Raw genomic sequence first — 21,469 nt, forward strand, 5'->3', positions numbered from 1 at the left:
CATCCCCAGCCTGTTCAGTCTCTCCCTATAGCTCAAATCCTCCAACCCTGGCAACATCCTTGTAAATCTTTTCTGAACCCTTTCAAGTTTCACAACATCTTTCCGATAGGAAGGAGACCAGAATTGCACGAAATATTCCAACAGTGGCCTAACCAATGTCCTGTACAGCCGCAACATGACCTCCCAATTCCTATACTCAATATTCTGACCAATAAAGGAAAGCATATCAAATGCCTTCTTCACTATCCTATCTACCTGCGACTCCACTTTCAAGGAGCTATGAACCTGCACTCAAAGGTCTCTTTGTTCAGCACCACTCCATCGGACCTTATCATTAAGTGTATAAGTCCTGCTAAGATTTGCTTTCCAAAATGCAGCACCTCGCATTTATCTGAATTAAATTCCATCTGCCACTTCTCAGCCCACTGGCCCATCTGGTCCAGATCCTGTTGTAATCGGAGGTAACCCTCTTCGCTGTCCACTACACCTCCAATTTTGGTGTCATCTGCAAACTTACTAACTGTACCTCTTATGCTCGCATCCAAATCATTTATGTAAATGACAAAAATTAGAGGACCCAGCACCGATCCTTGTGGCACTCCAGTGGTCACCGGCCTCCAGTCTGAAAAACAACCCTCCACCACCACCCTCTGTCTTTTACCTTTGAGCCAGTTCTGCATCCAAATTGCTAGTTCTCCCTGTCTTCCATGAGATTTAACCTTGATAATCAGTCTCCCATGGGGAACCTTGTCAAACGCCTTACTGACGTTCATATAGATCACATCTACTGCTCTGCCCTCTTCAATCTTCTTTGTTACTTCTTCAAAAAACTCAATCAAGTTTGTGAGACGTAATTTCCCACGCACAAAGCCATGTTGACTATCCCGAATCAGTCCTTGCCTTTCCAAATACATGTACATCCTGTCCCTCAGGATTCCCTCCAATAACTTGGCCACCACTGAGGTCAGGCTCACCGGTCTATAGTTCCCTGCATTGTCTTTACCGCCCTTCTTAAACAGTGGCACCACGTTAGCCAACCTCCAGTCTTCTGGTACCTCACCTGTGACTATCAATGGTATAACTATCTCAGCAAGAGACCCAGCAATCACTTCCCAAATGCGAGGTCTTGCACTTTGGGAAAAAGAATAGAAGCATGGATTACTTGCTAAACGGTGAGAAAATTCGTAAAGCCAAAGTACAGAGGGATCTGGGAGTGCTAGTTGAAGATTCTCTAAAGGTAAACATGCAGGTTGAGTCCGTGATTAAGAAAGTGAATGCAATGTTGTCAATTATCTCAAGGGGGTTGGAATATAAAAGCACTGTTGTGCTACTGAGACTTTATAAAGCTCTGGTTAGGCCTCATTTGGAGTACTGTGTCCAGTTTTGGTCCCCACACCTCAGGAAGGACATACTGGCACTGGAGCGTGTCCAGCGGATATTCACACGGATGATCCCTGGAATGGCAGGTCTAACATACGAGGAACGGCTGAGGATCCTGGGATTGTATTCATTGGAGTTTAGAAGATTAAGGGAAGATCTAATAGAAACTTACAAGATAATACATGGCTTGGATAGGGTGGATGCTAGGAAATTGTTTCCGTTAGGCGAGGAGACTAGGACCCGTGGACACAGCCTTAGAATTAGAGGGGGTAAATTCAGAACAGAAATGCGGAGACATTTCTTCAGCCAGAGAGTGGTGGGCCTGTGGAATTCATTGGCACAGAGTGCAGTGGAGGCTGGGACGCTAAATGTCTTCAAGGCAGAAATTGATAAATTCTTGATGTCACAAGGAATTAAGGGCTACGGAGAGAATGCGGGTAAGTGGAGTTGAAATGCCCATCAGCCATGATTGAATGGCGGAGTGGACTCGATGGGCCGAATGGCCTAACTTCCGCTCCTATGTCTTATGGTCTTATGGTCTCTAGCTTCCCACAGAATTCTAGTGTACACTTGATCAGGTCCTGGGGATTTATCCACCTTTATGTGTTTCAAGACATCCAGCACTTCCTCCTCTGTAATATGGACATTTTGCAAGATATCACCATCGATTTCCCTCCAGTTTATATCTTCCATATCCTTTTCCACTTTAAATACTGATGCAAAATATTCATTTAGTATCTCCCCCAATTTCTGTGGCTCCATACAAAGGCCGCCTTGCTGATCTTTGAGGGGCCTATTCTCTCCCTAGTTATCCTTTTGTCCTTAACGTATTTGTAAAAACCCTTTGGATTCTCCTTAATTCTATTTGCCAACACTATCTCATGTCCCCGTTTTGCCCTCCTGATTTCCCTCTTAAGTATACTCCTACTTCCTTTATACTCTTCTAAGCATTCACTTGATCTATCCTGTCTATACCTGACATATGTTTCTTTCTTTTTCTTAACCAAACCCTCAATTTCTTTAGTCATCCAGCATTCCCTATACCTACCAGCCTTCCCTTTCACCCTGACAGGAATATACTTTCCCTGGATTCTTGTTATCTCTTTTCTGAAGTCTTCCCATTTTCCAGCCGTCCCTTTACCTGTGAACATCTGCCTCCAATTAGCTTTCGAAAGTTCTTGCCTAATACCGTCAAAATTGTCCTTTCTCCAATTTAGAACTTCAACTTTTAGATCTGCTCTATCCTTTTCCATCATTATTTTAAAACGAATAGAATTATGATTGCTGGCCCCAAAGTGCTCCCCCACTGACACCTCAGTCACCTGCCCTGCCTTATTTCCCAAGAGTAGGTCAAGTTTTGCACCTTCTCTAATAGGTACATCCATATACTGAATCAGAAAATTGTCTTGTACGCACTTAAGAAATTCCTCGCCATCTAAACCTTTAACACTATGGCAGTCCCAGTCTATGTTTGGAAAGTTAAAATTCCCTACCATAACTACCTTATTATTCTTACAGATAGCTTAGATCTCCTTACAAGTTTGTTTCTCAATTTCCCTCTGACTCTTAGGGGGTGTATAATGCAATCCCAATAAGGTTATCATCCCTTTCTTATTTCTCAGTTCCACCCAAATAACTTCCCTGGATGTATTTCCAGGAATATCCTCCATCGGCACAGCTGTAATGCTATCCCTTATCAAAAATGCTACTCCCCCTCCTCTCTTGCCTCCCTTTCCTGTAGCATTTGAATCTGGAACATTAAACTGCCAGTCCTGCCCATCCCTGAGCCATGTTTCCATAATTGCTATGACATCCCAGTCCCATGTTCCTGACCATGCCCTGAGTTCATCTGCCTTCCCTATTAGGTTCCTTGCATTTAACTAAATGCAGTTTAATTTATTAGTCCTAACTTGTCTCTGCCTGCACTGACTGTTTGACTCACTTCTGTTCTCAACTGTACCAGTCTCAGATTTATCTTTTTCCTCACTATCTCCCTGGGTCCCACCTCCCCTCTTCCCCTCCCCCACCTTACTAGTTTAAAATCCTCCCAAGCAGTTCTAGCAAATTTCCCTGACAGTATATTAGTCCCCTTCCAATTTAGGTGCAATCCGTCCTTCTTGTATAGGTCACTTCTACCCCAAAAGAGATTCCAATGATCTAAAAAAGTGAATCCTTTTCCCATACACCAGCTCCTCAGTCATGCATTCATCTGCTCTATCCTCCTATTCCTGCCCTCACTAGCTTGTAGCACTGGGAGTAATCCAAATATTACTACCCTTGAGGACCTCCTTTTTAAAATTCTGCCTAACTTTCTGTAATCTCCCTTCAGAATCTCAATCTTTTCCCTTCCTATATCATTGGTTCCAATGTGGACAATGACCTCTTGCTGGCCGCTCTCCCCCGTGAGAACATTATGCACCCTCTCCAAGACATCCTTGATCCTGGCACCAGGGAAACAACACATTATTCTGCTTTTTCTCTGCTGGCCACAGAAACATCTGTCTGTACCTCTTACTACAGAATTCCCTAATACAATTGATCTCTTGGAAGCTGATGTACCCCTCGTTGCATTAGAGCCAATCTCAATACCAGAAACTTAGCTGTTCGTGCTACGCCCCCCTGAGAATCCATCACCCCCTACATTTTCCAAAACAGCATATCTGTTTGAAGAGGTGATATCAGGCTAATGCGATTGAATTTTTGGAAAAGGTAACAAGCAGGTGATAGTGTACATAATGTGATCTTAAAAGGATTTTTATCAAGGAGTCACATGCAGACCACTCAAAAGAATAAAAGCCCATGTGATCTTAGAAAAAGTACCAAATTGGATCTGAAATGTGCCCAGGGCAAAAAGAAAATAACCGATGTGTCTTTTCAAGATTAGAAGGTTATTTCCTGTGGTGCTCCATGGTGCTCAGTACTATGTCCTTGCTTTTTGTTTGGTATCTATTATTTGGATGTTAAATCAAGAAGTTCTCAAGAGATTAAAAAAATGGACAAATGGTTTATAATAAGGAAGAAAATGATAGACTGCAGGAAGTATTGATGGACTGATCAGGCAGATTAATAAATGTCAAAGTGAATTCAATCCAGAGAAGTGTAAAGTACTGTATTGTGGAAGGGCAAGCAAGACAACAAAATACACAATAAATGGGAAGACACTGAGAAGTGCAGATGAACAGTGAGACCTTGAGTGGAAGCCTACATAGGCAGAAGGCAGTAGACAAGGTTATAAACAAGCATAGGGTATACTTTCCTTTATCAGATATGGTTATGGTGGGATGGTCGAAAACAACAGTTACGCTAAAACTATGATACTACATAAAATACACCAGAAAGGGTGTATTTGCATCAGGGAGAGCAAGAAGAGATTTGTGATCCAAAAATGTTAACCAAGAGAAAAGTTTTAGTAGGTAGGGGTTGTCTTCTTTGGAACAGAGGATGCTGATGAAAAACTTAATTGAGATGCTTAAAATATTGAGGAGTTCATTTGAAGTGAATTCATGTTTCTGTTAAGAGAAAGCCATAGATTTAAAGTAATTAGTTGGAGAATTTGACAGGAATTGAGCAGAAGATTTTCACCCAGAGTGTGGTGACCTGGACCACATTTAAAAAATGTGTCGACATGTAGTTGAAATGTCTTAACTCATAAACTTATGGACTGAGATGTGGAATGTGGGATTAGGTTGCATGGCTTGATTTTCTGTCAAAATGGGTAAAATATCCTGCTTTTGTGCTGTATGCCTCTCACATTCTTTCTACTGTTTTATATTATCATTTGAAGGTTTCCTGTGTTTATAAAATCTTTCACACTTACAGTTAAGTTTCGAAGCTGATGTCTTTCCAACTAAACCATTACACAACAGTTATCGTTGGCACTAATCAATGAATCTGCTACAGTTCCTTTGCTGTTTATTTGCCTCAATGTGCAGTATCTTTATATTTATTTCTATGGTCAGGCATGCATGGCATCTTAAAAGTGACAGCGTGTGAACCTTGTGCAGTCCCCTTGATGTTCAAATTACACCTGCACAGTTTAAAGGGAACACTGAAGGTGACTCACGTTCAGAAACTTCACTTTTAAAGTATCCAATCAATTTGATCACTTCATCAGTTCTTTCAAAAGAGCGAACCTCTGCCCGAGATTCAATTATTTCCACTGGATCTTCCATCACCTGTTAATGAAAGGAAAGTTCCAACATCAGTCTCATTCTTAAACATTGTTATATTTCAGCGTAAAAAGATGTCCTTCAATACTTTTTTCTGAACTAAATACAGCAGTGTTGGATATCGCACATTCATAATACTGGCTTCTTTAACTTTAATGCAGCAACTGGTTGTTTTCTGAGGAACAGTTATTGTCATTTTGTATCTTCATAGCCTTCCCTTTGGTAGATGTTGTGAAGTAATGTAAGGATTTTCAGTCTAACTATCAATTGAACAGTCTGCAACATGAATGATACCTCCATGTCTGTAGCCATCAGTCAACAGGATAATTAGTCCTGAAGAAAAGGCAGCATCACAGGTGGAGGGAGGTCATCTGTTGGACTGCACATCCAACTTGATAGTCCTGGCTGCCCCAAGGCATACCAACCTCGCTATAGAGGCTTCAAATGTGCCTGGAGACCCATACTTCTACAATAACATAATTAAGGCTTCAGTGTGTCTATGTAACTGTTATTGTAAAGAGTAGTCCTGACCATTTTCATGTGCAATAATATCATGTTCCACATCTTTCAGTCATTTGAAATCTTCAATGTGCTTTGAAACCCTACACGTTGTCAAGCTTATACTGAAGGTGTTCACTTCACAGAATTAACTACTTTTTCCAGAGGAGAAAGTGAGGACTGCAGATGCTGGAGATCAGAGCTGAAAATGTGTTGCTGGAAAAGCGCAGCAGGTCAGGCAGCATCCAAGGAGCAGGAGAATCGACGTTTCGGGCATGAGCCCTTCTTCAGGAATGAGGAAAGTGTGCCAAGCAGGCTAAGATAAAAGGTAGGGAGGAGGGACTTGGGGGAGGGGTGTTGGAAATGCGATAGGTGGAAGGAGGTTAAGGTGAGGGTGATAGGCCAGAGTGGGGGTGGGGGTGGGGGTGGCGGCAGAGAGGTCAGGAAGAAGATTGCAGGTTAGGAAGGTGGTGCTGAGTTTGAGGGTTGGGACTGATACAAGGTGGGGGAAGGGGAAATGAGGAAACTGGAGAAATCTGAGTTCATCCCTTGTGGTTGGAGGGTTCCTAGGCGGAAGATGAGGCGCTCTTCCTCCAGCCGTCGTGTTGCTATGGTCTGGCGATGGAGGAGTCCAAGGATCTGCATGTCCTTGGTGGAAAGGGAGGGGGAGTTGAAGTGTTGAGCCACGGGGTGGTTGGGTTGGTTGGTGCGGGTGTCCCAGAGGTATTCTCTGAAACGTTCCGCAAGTATGCGGCCTGTCTCCCCAATATAGAGGAGGCCACATCGGGTGCAGCGGATGCAGTAAATGATGTGTGTGGAGGTGCAGGTGAATTTGTGGTGGATATGGAAGGATCCCTTGGGGCCTTGGAGGGAAGTAAGGGGGGAGGTGTGGGCACAAGTTTTGCATTTCTTATGGTTGCAGGGGAAGGTGCCAAGAGTGGAGGTTGGGTTGGTGGGGGGTGTGGACCTGACGAGGGAGTCACGGAGGGAGTGGTCTTTTCAGAATGCTGATAGGGGAGGGGAGGGAAATAAATCCCTGGTGGTGGGGTCCGTTTGGAGGTGGTGGAAATGACGATGGATGATACGATGTATATGGAGGTTGGTGGGGTGGTAGGTGAGGACCAGTGGTGTTCTGTCCTGGTAGCGATTGGAGGGGCGGGGCTCAAGGGCGGAGAGGCGGGAAGTGGAGGAGATGCGGTGGAGAGCATCGTCTGGGGGGAAATTATGGTCTTTGAAGAAGGAGGCCACCTGGGTTGTTCGGTATTGGAACTGGTCCTCCTGGGAGCAGATGCAGCAGAGACGAAGGAATTGGGAATATGGGATGGCGTTTTTACAGGGGGCAGGATGGAAGGAGGTATAGTCTAGGTAGCTGTGGGAGTCGGTCGGTTTATAGTAAATGTCCATGTTGATTCGGTTGCCCGAGATAGAAATAGAGAGGTCTAGGAAGGGGAGGGAGGAATCTGAGACGGTCCAGGTAAATTTGAGGTCGGGGTGGAAGGTGTTAGTAAAGTGGATGAACTGTTCAACCTCCCCGTGGGAGCATGAGGCAGTGCCGATACAGTCATCGATGTAGTGGAGGAAAAGGTGGAGGGTGGTGCCAGTGTAGCTGCGGAAGATGGACTGTTCCACATATCCTACGAAGAGACAGGCATAGCTGGGGCCCATGCGGGTGCCCATGGCTACTCCTTTCGTTTGGAGGAAGTGGGAGGATTGGAAAGAGAAGTTGTTCAGGGTGAGGACCAGTTCAGTCAGTCAAAGGAGGGTGTCAGTGGAAAAGTACTGGTTGGTACGGCGGGAAAGGAAGAAGCGGAGTGCTTTGAGTCCTTCGTGATGGGGGATCGAGGTGTACAGGGACTGGATGTCCATGGTGAAGATAAGGCGTTGGGGACCGGGGAAGCGAAAATCATGAAGGAGGTGGAGGGCGTGGGTGGTGCCCCGAATGTAGGTGGGGAGTTCTTGGACTAAGGGGGACAGGACCGTGTCGAGGTATGCAGAGATGAGTTCAGTGGGGCAGGAGCAGGCTGAGACAATGGGCCGGCCGGGGCAGTCAGGTTTGTGGATTTTGGGCAGGAGGTAGAAACGGGCGGTGTAGGGTTGTGGGACTATGATGTTGGAGGCAGTGGATGGGAGATCCCCTGAGGAGATGAGGTTCTGGATGGTCTGGGAGATGATGGTTTGGTGGTGGAAGGTGGGGTCATGGTCAAGGGGGCAGTAGGAGAAGGTGTTCGCGAGCTGGCGTTTAGTCTCAGCGGTGTAAAGATCAGTGCGCCAAACTACCACCGCGCCTCCCTTGTCTGCCGGTTTGAAGTGAGGTTGGGGTTGGAACGGAGGGAGTGGAGGGCTGCACGTTCCAAGGGTGAGAGGTTGGAGTGGGTGAGAGGGGTGGAGAGGTTGAGGCGGTTAATGTCACGGCGGCAGTTGGCTATGAAGAGATCGAGGGCAGGTAAGAGGCCAGCACGGGGTGTCCACAGGGACCTTTTCCAGAGTCTACTTCATTTAACAACATTTTCTTCATTTGAATGCAGAGAATTTTTTGGGTGTGCACGGTTCAGTACCCTGGTTGACACTCCTGAGATTTATAAAACTATAAATTCATTTAAAATGCTTAAGAGTAATCTCACAACTGCATTCTCTCCTATTGTTACAAGACAAAGCAGAACAGAAAGGATAACAGTTTTATACGCCATTGATCTTGTTGAAGGATTTGGAGCATAGGAGCAACAGTAGGCCATTCAGCCACTCAAGCCTGTTCCACCATTCTAAGTCATGACTGATCATCTATCTCAATCCCAGATCTCTTGATGTCAACAGTATCCAGAAATCTATCGAAGTCTGACTGAGTTCCACAGCTCTCTGAGATACAGAAATCCTAAGATTCACTACCGACTGAGTGACGAAATTCCTCATCACCTCAGTCCTAACTGGCTTGTTCATAATTCTGAGACTGTGTCCCCTATTTGTGGAACCCTCCCTCAAACCAGTTTGACATTCTTTTTGCATCTACCATCTCAAGCCCTGTAAGAATGTTACAAATATCAATGAGATCATCTCCCATTCTTCTGAACTTCACAGAATACAATCCCAGAGAATACAGAATAAATGCACTGATTAGAGACAATAATAAATACATTTATGAGTATCATGTATGATACACCAGACATTAGAGTTCTTTTGGTAATGCTGGCCTAGCAGTTGGCTGTAAAAATTTCCACAAAGTGTCACAGTTCCAAATTCAAGATTTTTCCTCAGCTCAATTTAAATTTAGAGCATTAGGATATAAGGTCATTTAGTTAACATTTGAAAGGAAAACTCTCATCTTCAGAGATGGCCTCTTTGTTATACGTTAGGCACAGGGCTATTTGCTGATCAAATGCATATTATTTAGCTGCATTCACAATTCCTCTGAGGATGAAGAGGCCCAGGTCAGCCCACATCAGGACTTGAGCTTAAAAATGTGTTGCTGGAAAAGCGCAGCAGGTCAGGCAGCATCAAAGGAGAAGGAGAATCAACGTTTCGGGCATAAGCCCTTCTTCAGGAATCCTGATGGGTGAGGGGTTATGGTGGCAGCTTGGTTAGGGATTAGAAGGGTAGAGTGCCTGGAATGCAGGGGGGAGGAGTTTGGGGGAAGGGAATAGGACGTCTAGTAGTTTCGGGAGTATTGTGGCAGATAAGCGATGTAATATTTAGAGTTGATCAAAGGTCAGGTTGGGAGGATGATTGGCAATGTTCATACCAGGAGGAGGTTTGTATTGGGCTGGAAAGGGTGGCAGGGTAGGTAAGGAGGAGCACATCAGGACTTGGTCAACATCTAAAATTGAGCTATCGTGTTTCAGTGAATGTTCATGGCAGTTAAGTGCTAATATTAGCTAAATTGAATGGGAGGCCCAGTTTTCTCCAATTAACCTGTAATTCTTCATCCATACCAAGCACTTCACGATCAATGCGTTCGTGGCCACTAACCAGAAGGTGAACTGAATCAGCACTAAGCCTATAAGAGCAAGGCAAAGTTGAATATTCTATGCTGAGTTGCTCATTTCCTTAACCCTCAACTCCTCTCTTCCATAGAAGCTCAAATCAAGGGATTGATAGAATACTCACCCCTCCCTTAGATGGCTGCATATATAACAAAATTGACTAAGCTCAACTTCAATTAGAATAGAGCAGCTTGCTCAATCATTGCCCCTGTCACTGGACTCAATGACTCAGAAATTCCAATTAGCATCAGAAACCCAATTTCTGTCCCTAATTAGACAAATGTACATGCCTTTAGATTACTTCTACACTGGTAATTCCTGGACAGGAATTCCCTGATCCAAAACAGGGGAGATCTATCAAAGACTCTGTGTAACCAGCAGGGAGAAATTGTCATTGAAAGAACACCCTCCTTTGTAGCAGTCAGTGTGTATGTTCTGTAATTTTAGAGTCCAACAGCGAAGTCAGTCACTCTGGCAAATACTGTGATAGGTAGATACATAAACTAGGTGTAGGGGTAGGGGGGCAGATGGTGAGAGTAGGTTGAGTTTGTCAGATAGGTGAGCAGGGTAGGGTGGCAAACGGGTGAGGGCTTATGGTGGCAGCTTGGTTAGGGAATAGAAGGGTAGAGTGCCTGGATAGCAGGGGGGAGGAGTTTGGGGGAAGGGAATAGGACATCTGGTAGTTTCGGGAGTACCGTAGCAGATAAGAGATGTAATATTTAGAGTTGATCAAAGGTCAGGTTGGGAGGGTGATTGGCAATGTTCATACCAGGAGGAGGTTTGTATCGGGCTGGAAAGGGTGGCAGGGTAGGTAAGGAGGAGCAAATCCAGTCGGGAGAGTGTCAGATGCTTTGAGTGGGGTGGGTATGGGTGTTTGATGGTGGGGTTGGGGTCAGTCCAGCAGGGGCCTAATGTTAGGCTGGGCTGGGTTGAGGTGATGTCATCGTTGGTCAGTGGTGAGCCAGGGATTCAGTTTAACAATTATTCAGGATTTGGGGTAGGCTTTTAAGCCTCTAATGTTTCCTGGGTAACTATCAAACTTACCTGAGATGGAACCCTCTGAAATCCCTGATTTTGAAGAGCTTTTTTTGGAAGGTTCCAAACCCAAATAATTTATCCATTGGAATTTTCAATTTCCTGGGCACCACCTTTGGAGTCACCAGGGATTTCAGCTCGGTCTTGACTCAAGTCCAGTCAATACTCCTCTAATGGGTAACTGACTATCAGAATATCTGAACCAATCCTGACTCCACTCCACTACGATATAATGTGGTTATATGTACAATGCACTGTTAACACTGCAATCTGAGATTCTGGACTTGTTAGCCAGCCTATGTCTTCCCTTAGTAAGTGTGTGGATGGATGTCAGGGAAAGAAAATTTGGACTCAGCTGTAGTGTTGAGTAGCTGCTAACACATGAAACATGACTACGTGTGACCCTGCCACACATATGGCACTGAAAAATAGACAAAAAAACTATATCTAATTACTTGAGAAGAAGGTACTGGTAATAACAGAGTTAGTTTTACTCACATCCAGAAGGAATGCAACAAGAACTTCAGGTGAGAGTTCGCCATCATACTCAATCAGATGATCATCTTTAAAAATATATACGCTTCCAATTTCGATCAAACCTGTGAAAAATGGAGACATTAAGTGAAACAGAACATATTCTGGAAGCTGGATGTTATTCTGAAAGCTTTAAAATCTCACACAACATACGGAAGAAAATCACATTTCCATGAATATTTACTGCTCAGCTTTGAGTGGCTCCGATGCTTCAACAAGTAGTTCTACTATTGATGCAAATTGCTGTTTGAATTCAGTCCTAGTTATGATAATCTTGCAGCTCATACAACAAAATTTGATCGTGAAACTGGGCTTCACAGTCTGAAATCTGTAAAAAGTGGTCATCATTCTTTGCAGACACTTCTAGTGGCGTCCATACAGTGGCCACACACTGGAAAGAATGCTGGGATAGGCATGGCATGCATATGCTGGAAGAATCTGAAGTGTTTGGAATGTGAAGATTCCTCTCCAAGGCAGTCTTTGGTTGCTCCCCAACCCAAACAGGAGAAATGACTTGCAGATCTGCTGGGTGTGCCAATCCCACAACCTGCCACTGGGCAGTTGGCCTTCTTATTTCCTAACAAGGCACAGGAACCTTCACAGGCGTCAAACCACACAACTCTACAATATTCATTCTCCTCCATTTCAAGATCGGATGCTAGTATACAAGTAGAAGCATTGTCATTATATTTCCTTGTTTAGACAGTAGCAGGATGATAGGTCATGTGGACTTACCACACAAACCGAGCTTGCACTGAGGTAGGGAACCATTTTTTACACACATGTGACTCTGTTGGTATTCTGTGCTGGGCAGTTACTGGCTCCAGTCAGAACTAATAAAGTACAAACTCATTGTTTGTTGCAACCTAACAGAGAAGTTTTTTTTCATTCTGAAGCAGTGCACTTTGTAAAAGATAAAATAACTCTGAACAAACTCATGAGCATAGGCTGAACACTCACCAGTGTCACTTGACCCACCTCTTCAAGAGACACTGTACCATTATAACATACAGCAACTCTAACACAGAACACCCTTCCCCATTTATTTTCAAACTTCCTCTTAAATAAAACTCCCAGTATTTACATTGTTCCAAATACAATATATATTTAAGCAGCAAAACACTCACGGAGGCATGATACACTAAACACAACAAACAGGGATGTGGGGTTGGGGGGTTGGCAGTGCTTATAATAATAATCTGTTCAGTGTGTGTATATTTTTCACTAGCTGTCTTTTTACTTTTGGTGTTGGATTCATTTAGTGATATGTGGAACTCTTGCATAAAGAGTGCTTAACTCTAGAGGACACACAGACAGTATCTTTCCACAGGGGCAGTATCCACACTGGCTCTAGTGAGTTGCTCTGGAGACAGTGTGCTGTCTTCAGGAAATAATGATGTGGAGGTGCTGGTGTTGGACTGGGGCAGGCAAAGTTAAAAATCACACAACACTAGGTTACAGTCCAACAGGTGTATTTGGAAGTATTAGCTTTCAGAGTGCTGCTCCTTCATCAGGTAACTCTATAGTTGGATTTTTAACTTCAAGAAGTAAGGCAGTGGTCCTGTATTGAGGTTATGTGGTGGTTGGAAGCTCCAAAACTTGGGATGTTCTGCTAACAGCTGGTCAGGATGCCTTCACCACACAATCTTGTCAAGGATCTGGACCATGTAGGATATGAGACCCATCTTGGACAGGACTGTGACAGGTACCCGCACTGAAATAACTCCACAGAGGCTGGTATCCTGTTACCAAGTCACCCTTTATTTACATGTGGACTGTCTTTGACACTGACACAGCTCCCTCACAGCCCACTCTGAGTGAACAGAATCTCTGACATTCCTGTTTATATCTGTTAGCCAGGGCTCCTCGACTGGACCAGGTTAACAGCACAAATCAGGGAACTCATATTCTATGACGTCCATCAGGCTGACTTTGTTACTATCATTCCACACCTCAGTCGTGGTGTAGCTTTGTGCCAGTACCTGGTCACCTTACAAAAGGAATACTTCCTGGAGTTTGTTTCCCATCTGGACAGCTGGGCTAAATTACTCTTCTTGACAATGCATCTAGATTAGATTAGATTACTTACAGTGTGGAAACAGTAGCAATCTTCAAGTAGCAATAAATTGAACATAGCTCATAACTTCTAATTCAACTACATGTATGCCGACAAGTTCTGGTCATGGCATGAAGGTGTTTTGGTACATGGTCAGGAAGCTGTTGGTCTGAAAATCAAGTGACCACTCCCCTTTTATGCTTTCAATTAGCGCTTTAATGGCTGTACAAATCCTTTCACAAGACCATTGGTCGAAGGATGATAGAGTATTGTGCTGAATGTCATTCCATTTCATGTGGTCAGTAAATTCCTGCATGAGAAACTGAGGACCATTGTTGCTGACAATATGCTGAGGGCTACTGAACCTTGCAAACATTTTGTCCTGTTTCTCAAAGGTTAGGTCTGCACAAGTGAATTTCATTACTGTCACCGCTGGCTACTTAGAATGAGCATCAGCTATCAGCAGCAGCATTTGACCCTCAAAAGAGCCGCAAAATCAATGTGGACATGGTGCCATGGTAGTTTGTGCTATTCCCAGGGGTGTCCCCAGTGACAATGGTGGTGTGTTTCTGATTTTGCCACAAGCCTGGCACAAGCTGTGTTTTTTCTTCAATTTATGCATCCAAATTCAGCCACCTAAAATAGCTCTTGGTGAGTTCTCGATGGCGCTTGGTGTACCATTGGATTGGAGGGATGATCAGCCTCATCCTCCAAAGTAGACTGTCATTCTGAACCAACAACTCCCACCTACAGGATATGGATGGCATGACCTCTGGGTGGCTCCTTCCATCACCTGTCACCGTCATTGGCACAGTTTCTGACTGGGAGAAGTAGAGAATAGAAAATCATCAATCTACTATGGATTGCATTTCATTCAAGGTTGGGAACAGTTTGGACTTGTGTTTGTGTGTCCCTCTAACTACTCATATTTTATACCATTTGAGTTTGCCAAGAGGAATAGGGCACACTCTGGCCGCCATTGAGGAAATCTCAGTATGTGAGCTGAAGATTAACTTAAGGGGATGATTGTTAGCAGAACGAAGTGGCAGCTGTATTAGTGACAATGGGCTGAGTTCAATTTGATAAATGTGATGCTGCATTTTGGAAAGGCAAAGCAGGGCAGGACTTAAACATTTAATGGTAAGGTCTTGGGGAGTGTTACTGAACAAAGAGACATTGGAGTGCAGGTTCATAGTTCCTTGAAAATGAGTCACAGGTAGATAGGATAGTGAAGAAGGTGTTTGGTATGCTTGCCATTATTGGTCAGTGCTCTGAATGTAGGAGTTGGGAGGTCATATTACAACTGTACAGGACATTCGTTAGGCCAGTTTTGGAATACTGCGTGTAATTCTAGTCTCCTTCCTATAGGAAGGATGTTGTAAAACAAACAGTTTCAGGAAAGATTTGCAAGGATGTTGCCATGGTTGGAGGATTTGAGCTATAGGGAGAGGTTGAATAGTTTGTGACTACTTGCCCTGGAGTGTCAGAGGCTGAGGGTTAATCTTATTGAGGTTTATAAAATCATGAGGGCTATGGTTAGAGTAAATAAGCAAGGTCTCTTCCCTGAGGTGGGGGAATCCAAAACTAGAAGGCATAGGTTTAATGTGAAAGGGGAAAGATATAAAAGGGACCTAAGGAGCAACTTTTTCACACAGAGGGTGGTGCATGTATGGAATGAGCTGCCACAGGAAGTGGTGGAAGCTGGTACAATTATAGCATTTAAAAGGCAGCTGGATGGGCATAGGAATAGAAAGGGTTTAGAGGCATGCAAGCCAAATGCTCTATGACTCTATGACTAAATAGTGGTAAAGTTTCCTCACACCAAAAATGATGCCGAGGTTCTCCTTCTCCAATTGACCAATCACATCTCTACATTCATGAGCACATGCAAAGTGAAGACAATCGATTTCCCCTCTCCATTGGGTAGGCTGTGTACCAATTCTGTATGGTGAGGTAACTGCAATTGCAAGGGCAACCTAGGGTCAAATGAACCAAAATATCTGACCTTCGGTGCCTGTTTAACAGCAAGATCCAATCGCTCATAGTCCAGGTTCCATTTCCAAGACCTTTGCACAGAAGATTGTGTAATAGCTTCAAAAGCGACACCAAATTTGGAATAAATTTTCCATAATAATTCAAGACCCAAGAAAGATCTTAAATGGGACCCTCCAGGACTGCCTCCATTGTCTTTGGTGCCTTGTGAAGCCCCTTACAGTTGATGATGTGCCCTAAGCATTCAGTCAAGTTCTGGAAGCAATCACACTACCCTTTTTTTTACTTGCAACCAATGTACTTGCATGCATTTTAGGGTCTCCTCCAAACTCTTCGAGGAGAAAGTGAGGACTGCAGATGCTGGAGATCAGAGCTGAAAATGTGTTGCTGGAAAAGCGCAGCAGTTCAGGCAGCATCCAAGGAACAGGAGAATCGACGTTTCGGGCATAAGCCCTTCTTCAGGAATGAGGAAAGTGTGTGGGAGGAAAAGAGCTTCTTCAAGGAAGGCATCCTTGTAAGAGGATTCGCAGTAGGGGCATTTCCAACGCCCCTCCCCCAAGTCCCTCCTCCCTACCTTTTATCTTAGCCTGCTGGACACACTTTCCTCATTCCTGAAGAAGGGCTTATGCCCGAAACGTCGATTCTCCTGTTCCTTGGATGCTACCTGACCTGCTTTTCCAGCGGCGCTTTTCCAGCAACACATTTTCAGCTCTCCTCCAAAATCCTCAGGTTCTCTTCCTTTGTGAAGCAATGATCAAGAAATCATTAAGGTAGCATTGTAGCACTTTTAGTCCACTTCGAATTTGGTCCATAAATCTCTGAAATAAATCAGGCGCTGACATGATCACAAAGGAGAGCCCTGTACAGGTAGCCTCCATTATCAAACGTAGAGCGTTCCCAGGAAAACCTTTTGTAAGCTGAAAATGATTTATATGGGAAGAAGTATCATCGCTTTTTGAAAAAGCGAAAATCCTCTTCAGGTTAGCGAAAACAGATACTAAGATAGATCTTTGGTAAAAGCTAAATTGCATAAAGTGAACGTTTGAAAAGCAGGGGATACCTGTACCTGTATAGCAAAACAAGTCCCAATGAGTCACTATGACCAGCAGGTGTTAGTATTCATCAGCGACTGCCATCTGCTAGTGAAAGCTTCATCTTTGAGATTTTTGACACCCCACCCCTGCCAGCCCACTGAACAGATCTTCAATCAAAAGGCAATGGGCATTAATCCTTGAAGACACCACAGATTTGGACTGATCCTTAATGTTTTAAAACGGTTGCAATTAGAGTTGTCCAATCACTGGTCGTTACTAGCTCAAGTACACTGGTGTCCACTAGCCTCATTAATACTGACTCTACTTTCAGATGATGATGTATGTAACAGTGCATTCTCTCAGACTTTCGAGTTGACTATTTGAGATTAACCTGAACTTCCTTCATTTCTCAAAGTGTGGCTTTAAAAACAATGTGGTGTTTATCTACAATGTCTTGTCTAATGGTCTCAGAATCGACCAGCTTGTTCATAGTCTCCCTCAGTTCAATCTTAGTTTCTGTAGCTATGAACACCCAACTCAGGCAATTTCCTTCCACAACCATCGTAAACAAGGATGTCTAGGTCTCTCTCAGTGGAAATACTTCCAATTTCTGGCAATTCAAAAAAATGTCCTGCGTTTATTTATATTTTGTACCAAAATGGGTGACCACATATTTTACCACATTATATGCCAACTTTCATATTCTTCCACATTCACCCAGACAATCAGTGTCTCTCTGGAAACTTTTGGTGGTCTTTTTACACTTACTTTTCCACCTAATTTTGTATTGTTAGTTAACTTGCACATGTCACACTTAGTCACCTCTTCTAAGTTATATACCGTACGACTGATTATAAATAACTGAGGCCCAAGTACTGATCCCTGCAGCAGCTGAAACTTTATTGCTGGAACAGCACAGCAGGTCAGGCAGCATCTAGGGAACAGAAGATTCGACGTTTCGGGCACATGCCCTTCTTCATTCCTGAAGAAGGGCATGTGCCCGAAACGTCGAATCTTCTGTTCCCTAGATGCTGCCTGACCTGCTGTGCTGTTCCAGCAATAAAGTTTCAGCTTTGATCTCCAGCGTCTGCAGACCTCACTTTCTCCTGATCCCTGCAGCAGCCTATTAAAGTCGTAAACCCAAAATTGACCTGCTTATTCACACACTCTGTTTTCTGTTCAATACCTAATCTCACGATCCCTTGCATCTTCATTTTATGTTTTGTGTGGGACCACATGGGTTTTTAAAAAATTGAAATGCATTACATCTACTGGCCTCCACCTATCTATTTTACTCTAATAAATTTGTCAAAACATGATTTCCATTTTATAAAGGTATGCTGATTCTGCTTAAACATATGAGGATTTTCTACATGCCCTTTTACCATATCCCTAACAAGAAAATAGATGAGGGAAGAAGGGAGGAGGCTCGAGTAAATGCCACATGCACTAGTTGGATCAAATAGTCTGGCTCTGTGCAATATATCCTTTGTAATCCAATGTCAGTCTGGCTTGTATTAGCTCACATGCACATAAATCAAAAGGTCTTAGGTCCAATCGCTCTCTCAGACTTGACATTTCGGTCTGATGCTGAGGGAATGTCATTAGATCAAAGGTGCTGTCTCTCAGAAGAGAGGTCAAGCCAAGGCTCTGTCAATGTAATCAGATGGATGTAAAGATCCCAGGGTATTATGTGAAGACAAGCTGATTGTCTGGCCAACATTTACCTCTCAAATAACACCACTAGATTCATTACATATCACATTATTGTATTTGGCTCTTTGCTTTACTACTACATTTGCTAACATAGCAATAATTACTTAATTTCAGGAGTAATTGTTTGCTTGTGAGTATTGAAATATTCTGAGAGTGGCCAAAGTGCTATAAAATGTGAATTTTTCTGTTTGTATTTTTCATGACCTGTTTTCCAGTTCTGCAAGTAGTGTATGCTGTCATGCTTATCATAAGTACCAAAATGTGCCCTGGTGTTCACTTGGTAGAGTGCCCTGCAGTGCCAAATTGGGCAACCTTGTACCTACCCTCTTGCATCGAGGTGTTTCTCAAGCCATCCCAAAAACAGGGAAATAACAGTTGTGAGCATATGAAAAGAACAGGAAATAAAAACATTTTGGTCCACCCAACATGCACTATCTAGATGTAAACCAACCCACACGAACCATCAACTAACATAAATTTCTAGGACAGAGAAACAGGGAAAAAGAATTCAGCCAATTTAAGAAAATCTTTAGAAGTACCCTTTTAAGCCTGAAAAGAAATAAAGTAAATTTCAGAACATTTAAATGAACATTTAAGCAAAGTAATCTCTTCTCTTTCTATATAACTTGAAAGATACTTGACTTTCAAAAACGAATCTAGCTTTCATTTGAAAGACAAACTGTACATTCCCTGCAAACTCAATTTTGTATGTTATTCCCATCACCTTACCCCCTTCTTCAGTTTGGCTGTAGCTCTCAGACAGCTGAAATTAATTTTGGAGCTTTACAATGCTTGATATAGAAGTATATTTTTTTCCCATTCCTTCAATTTTATTTAATATGCATTTGATGGTAAGACATTTGGCTTCCACCATTGAGCTTGGTTGATACACAATAGCCAAGTTGCATTGCTGCTATGGTTAATGACTCAAATGAGATTAAGAAAAAAAAACAAACTATGGACAAAGTCATACAGATAGCATACATGCATAAGTAGACTTTCTGTTTTCCCAATATGGATTGCTCACATAAATCCAGAAGTAGAGCTACAGATTAGCAACAGCAAAGTCAACTTATGATACAAGAACTATACTTAATATAAGACCATAAGACATAGGAGCAGAAATTAGGCCATTCAGTCCATCCGGTCTGCTCCACTATTCAATCATGGCTGATTTTTTTTAACCCCATTCTCCCACTTTCGCCCTGTAACCCTTGATTCTCTTGATACTCAAGAATTCACCTAACTCAGTCTTAAATATACTCAATGACCTGGCCTCCACAGCCAACTGTGGCAATGATTTCCATACATTCATCACTCTCTGATGGAAGAAGTTTCTCCTTATCTCTGTTCTAAAAGCCTTTACTCTAAGGCTGTGCCCTCAGGTTCTAGTCTCTCCTACCAAAGGAAACATCTTCCTGACATCTACTCTGTCCAGGCCATTCAGTATTCTGCTTGTTTCAATTAGATTCCCCCCAACCCCATCCTTCTAAACTCCATTGAGTATAAACCGAGAGTCCTCAAATGTCCTTCATATGTTAAGCTCTTCATTCTCGGGGACCATTCCCGTGGAGATCCTCTGAGCATGCTCCAGGGCCAGTATATCCTTCCAGAGACATGCGCCCATAACTGTGCACAATATTCCACATGTAGTCTGACCAGAGCCTCAGAAGTAAATCCCTGCTTTTATAATGAAGTCCTTTCAAAATCAATGCCATAATTGCATTTGATTTCCTAACTATTGACTCAATCTGCAAGTTTACCTAGAGAGAATCCTGGACTAGAACTCCCAAGTCTCTTTGCACTTCAGATTTCTGAATTTTCTCCCCATTTAGAAAATTCTTCCTACCAAAGTGCATGACCTCACACTTTCTCACATTATACTCCATCTGCCATTTCTTTTCCCGCTCTACTAACCTGTCCAAATCCTTCTGCAGCCTCCCTCCTACCTCAATGACACTTGTCCCTTTACCTATCTTTGTATTGTCTGCAAATTTAGCCCTCAGTTCCTTCATTTAGATCATTAATGTATAAAGTGAAAATTTGTGATCCCAACACTAAGCCTTGCAGAACACCACTTGTCACTGGCTGCCATCCTGAGAAGAACCCTTTTATCTCCACTCTCTGCTTTCTGCCAGACAGCCAAGCTTCTATCCAAGGGAGCACCTAGCCTCTGACAACATGTGCCCTTACTTTACTCAGTAGCCTCCTGTGCGGCACCTTGTCAAAGGCCTCCTTGAAGTCCAGGTAGATAAAATCCATTGGTTCTCCTTGGTGTAACCTGCTTGTTACTTCCTCAAAGAATTCTAGCAGATTTGTCAGGCATACCATACTTTTGCCATACTTCCCTTTTAAAACAGGTAAGTCATGTTAGCAATTTTCCAGTCATCTGGCATCCTTCTGAATTCTAGTGATTCCTGAAAGATCATCACCTACGCCTCCATTATCTTTTCAGCTATCTCCCTTAGAACTCTGGGATGTAGTCCATCTGGTCCAGGTGGTTTATCCACCTTCAGGCCACTCCATTTTTCTAGCATCATCTTGTTGGTGATGGCCACCATACTCAGCTCTGCCCCCACATTCTCCTGAATTTTTGGGATATTACCCGTGTCTTCCACTGTGAAGACTGACACAAAGTAATTATTCAGTTCTTTAGCCATTTCCTTGTTTCCCACTACTATCTCTCCAGCATCATTTTCCAGCAGCCCAATGTCCACTTTTGCCTCTCTTTTGCCCTCTGTTAATCTAAAGAAACTTTTACAGTCTTCCTTTATATTATTTAGATACAAAAAAAACCTGCAGGTCCTGAAGAAGGGTTACACATGTTACGTTGACTTCTCCAGCTCCTGATGCTGCCTGGTTTGCTGCGTTCTTCCAGCTTCCTGCTTGTCTTCCTTTATATTACTGGCTAGCTTACTCTCATATTTAATCTTCTCCCTCCTTATTTCTTTTTTGTTGCCCTCTGTTGGTCTTTGTAGGCTTCCTAATCCTCTCGTTTCCCACTGCCCTTTGTCACTTTTTTGCTTTTATGCTATCCCTGAATTCCCTAGGAGCAACAGATATTGTTCTGTTAAAGCAAGC

General features: G+C 43.3%; 1 protein-coding gene across 3 annotated transcripts in view; it reads right to left on the reverse strand.

Annotated features, from left to right (window-relative positions):
- Positions 1-21,469, reverse strand: part of LOC122555501 (calsequestrin-2) — a 57,838-nt gene that overhangs the window by 25,562 nt on the left and 10,807 nt on the right. For all 3 annotated transcript variants that reach the window (XM_087992808.1, XM_087992806.1, XM_087992807.1), the window contains 2 exons: positions 11,555-11,655; positions 5,444-5,555 (listed from right to left, as the gene is read on the reverse strand). In XM_087992808.1, the coding sequence (XP_087848934.1) occupies positions 5,444-5,555; positions 11,555-11,655 (213 nt within the window). The remainder of the gene's footprint in view (positions 1-5,443; positions 5,556-11,554; positions 11,656-21,469) is intronic.

This window comes from Chiloscyllium plagiosum, unplaced genomic scaffold (genome assembly GCF_037043375.1).
Source record: "Chiloscyllium plagiosum isolate Xiang-an unplaced genomic scaffold, Cpla_swu_hap1 HiC_scaffold_12, whole genome shotgun sequence".
Taxonomy (NCBI): domain Eukaryota; kingdom Metazoa; phylum Chordata; class Chondrichthyes; order Orectolobiformes; family Hemiscylliidae; genus Chiloscyllium; species Chiloscyllium plagiosum.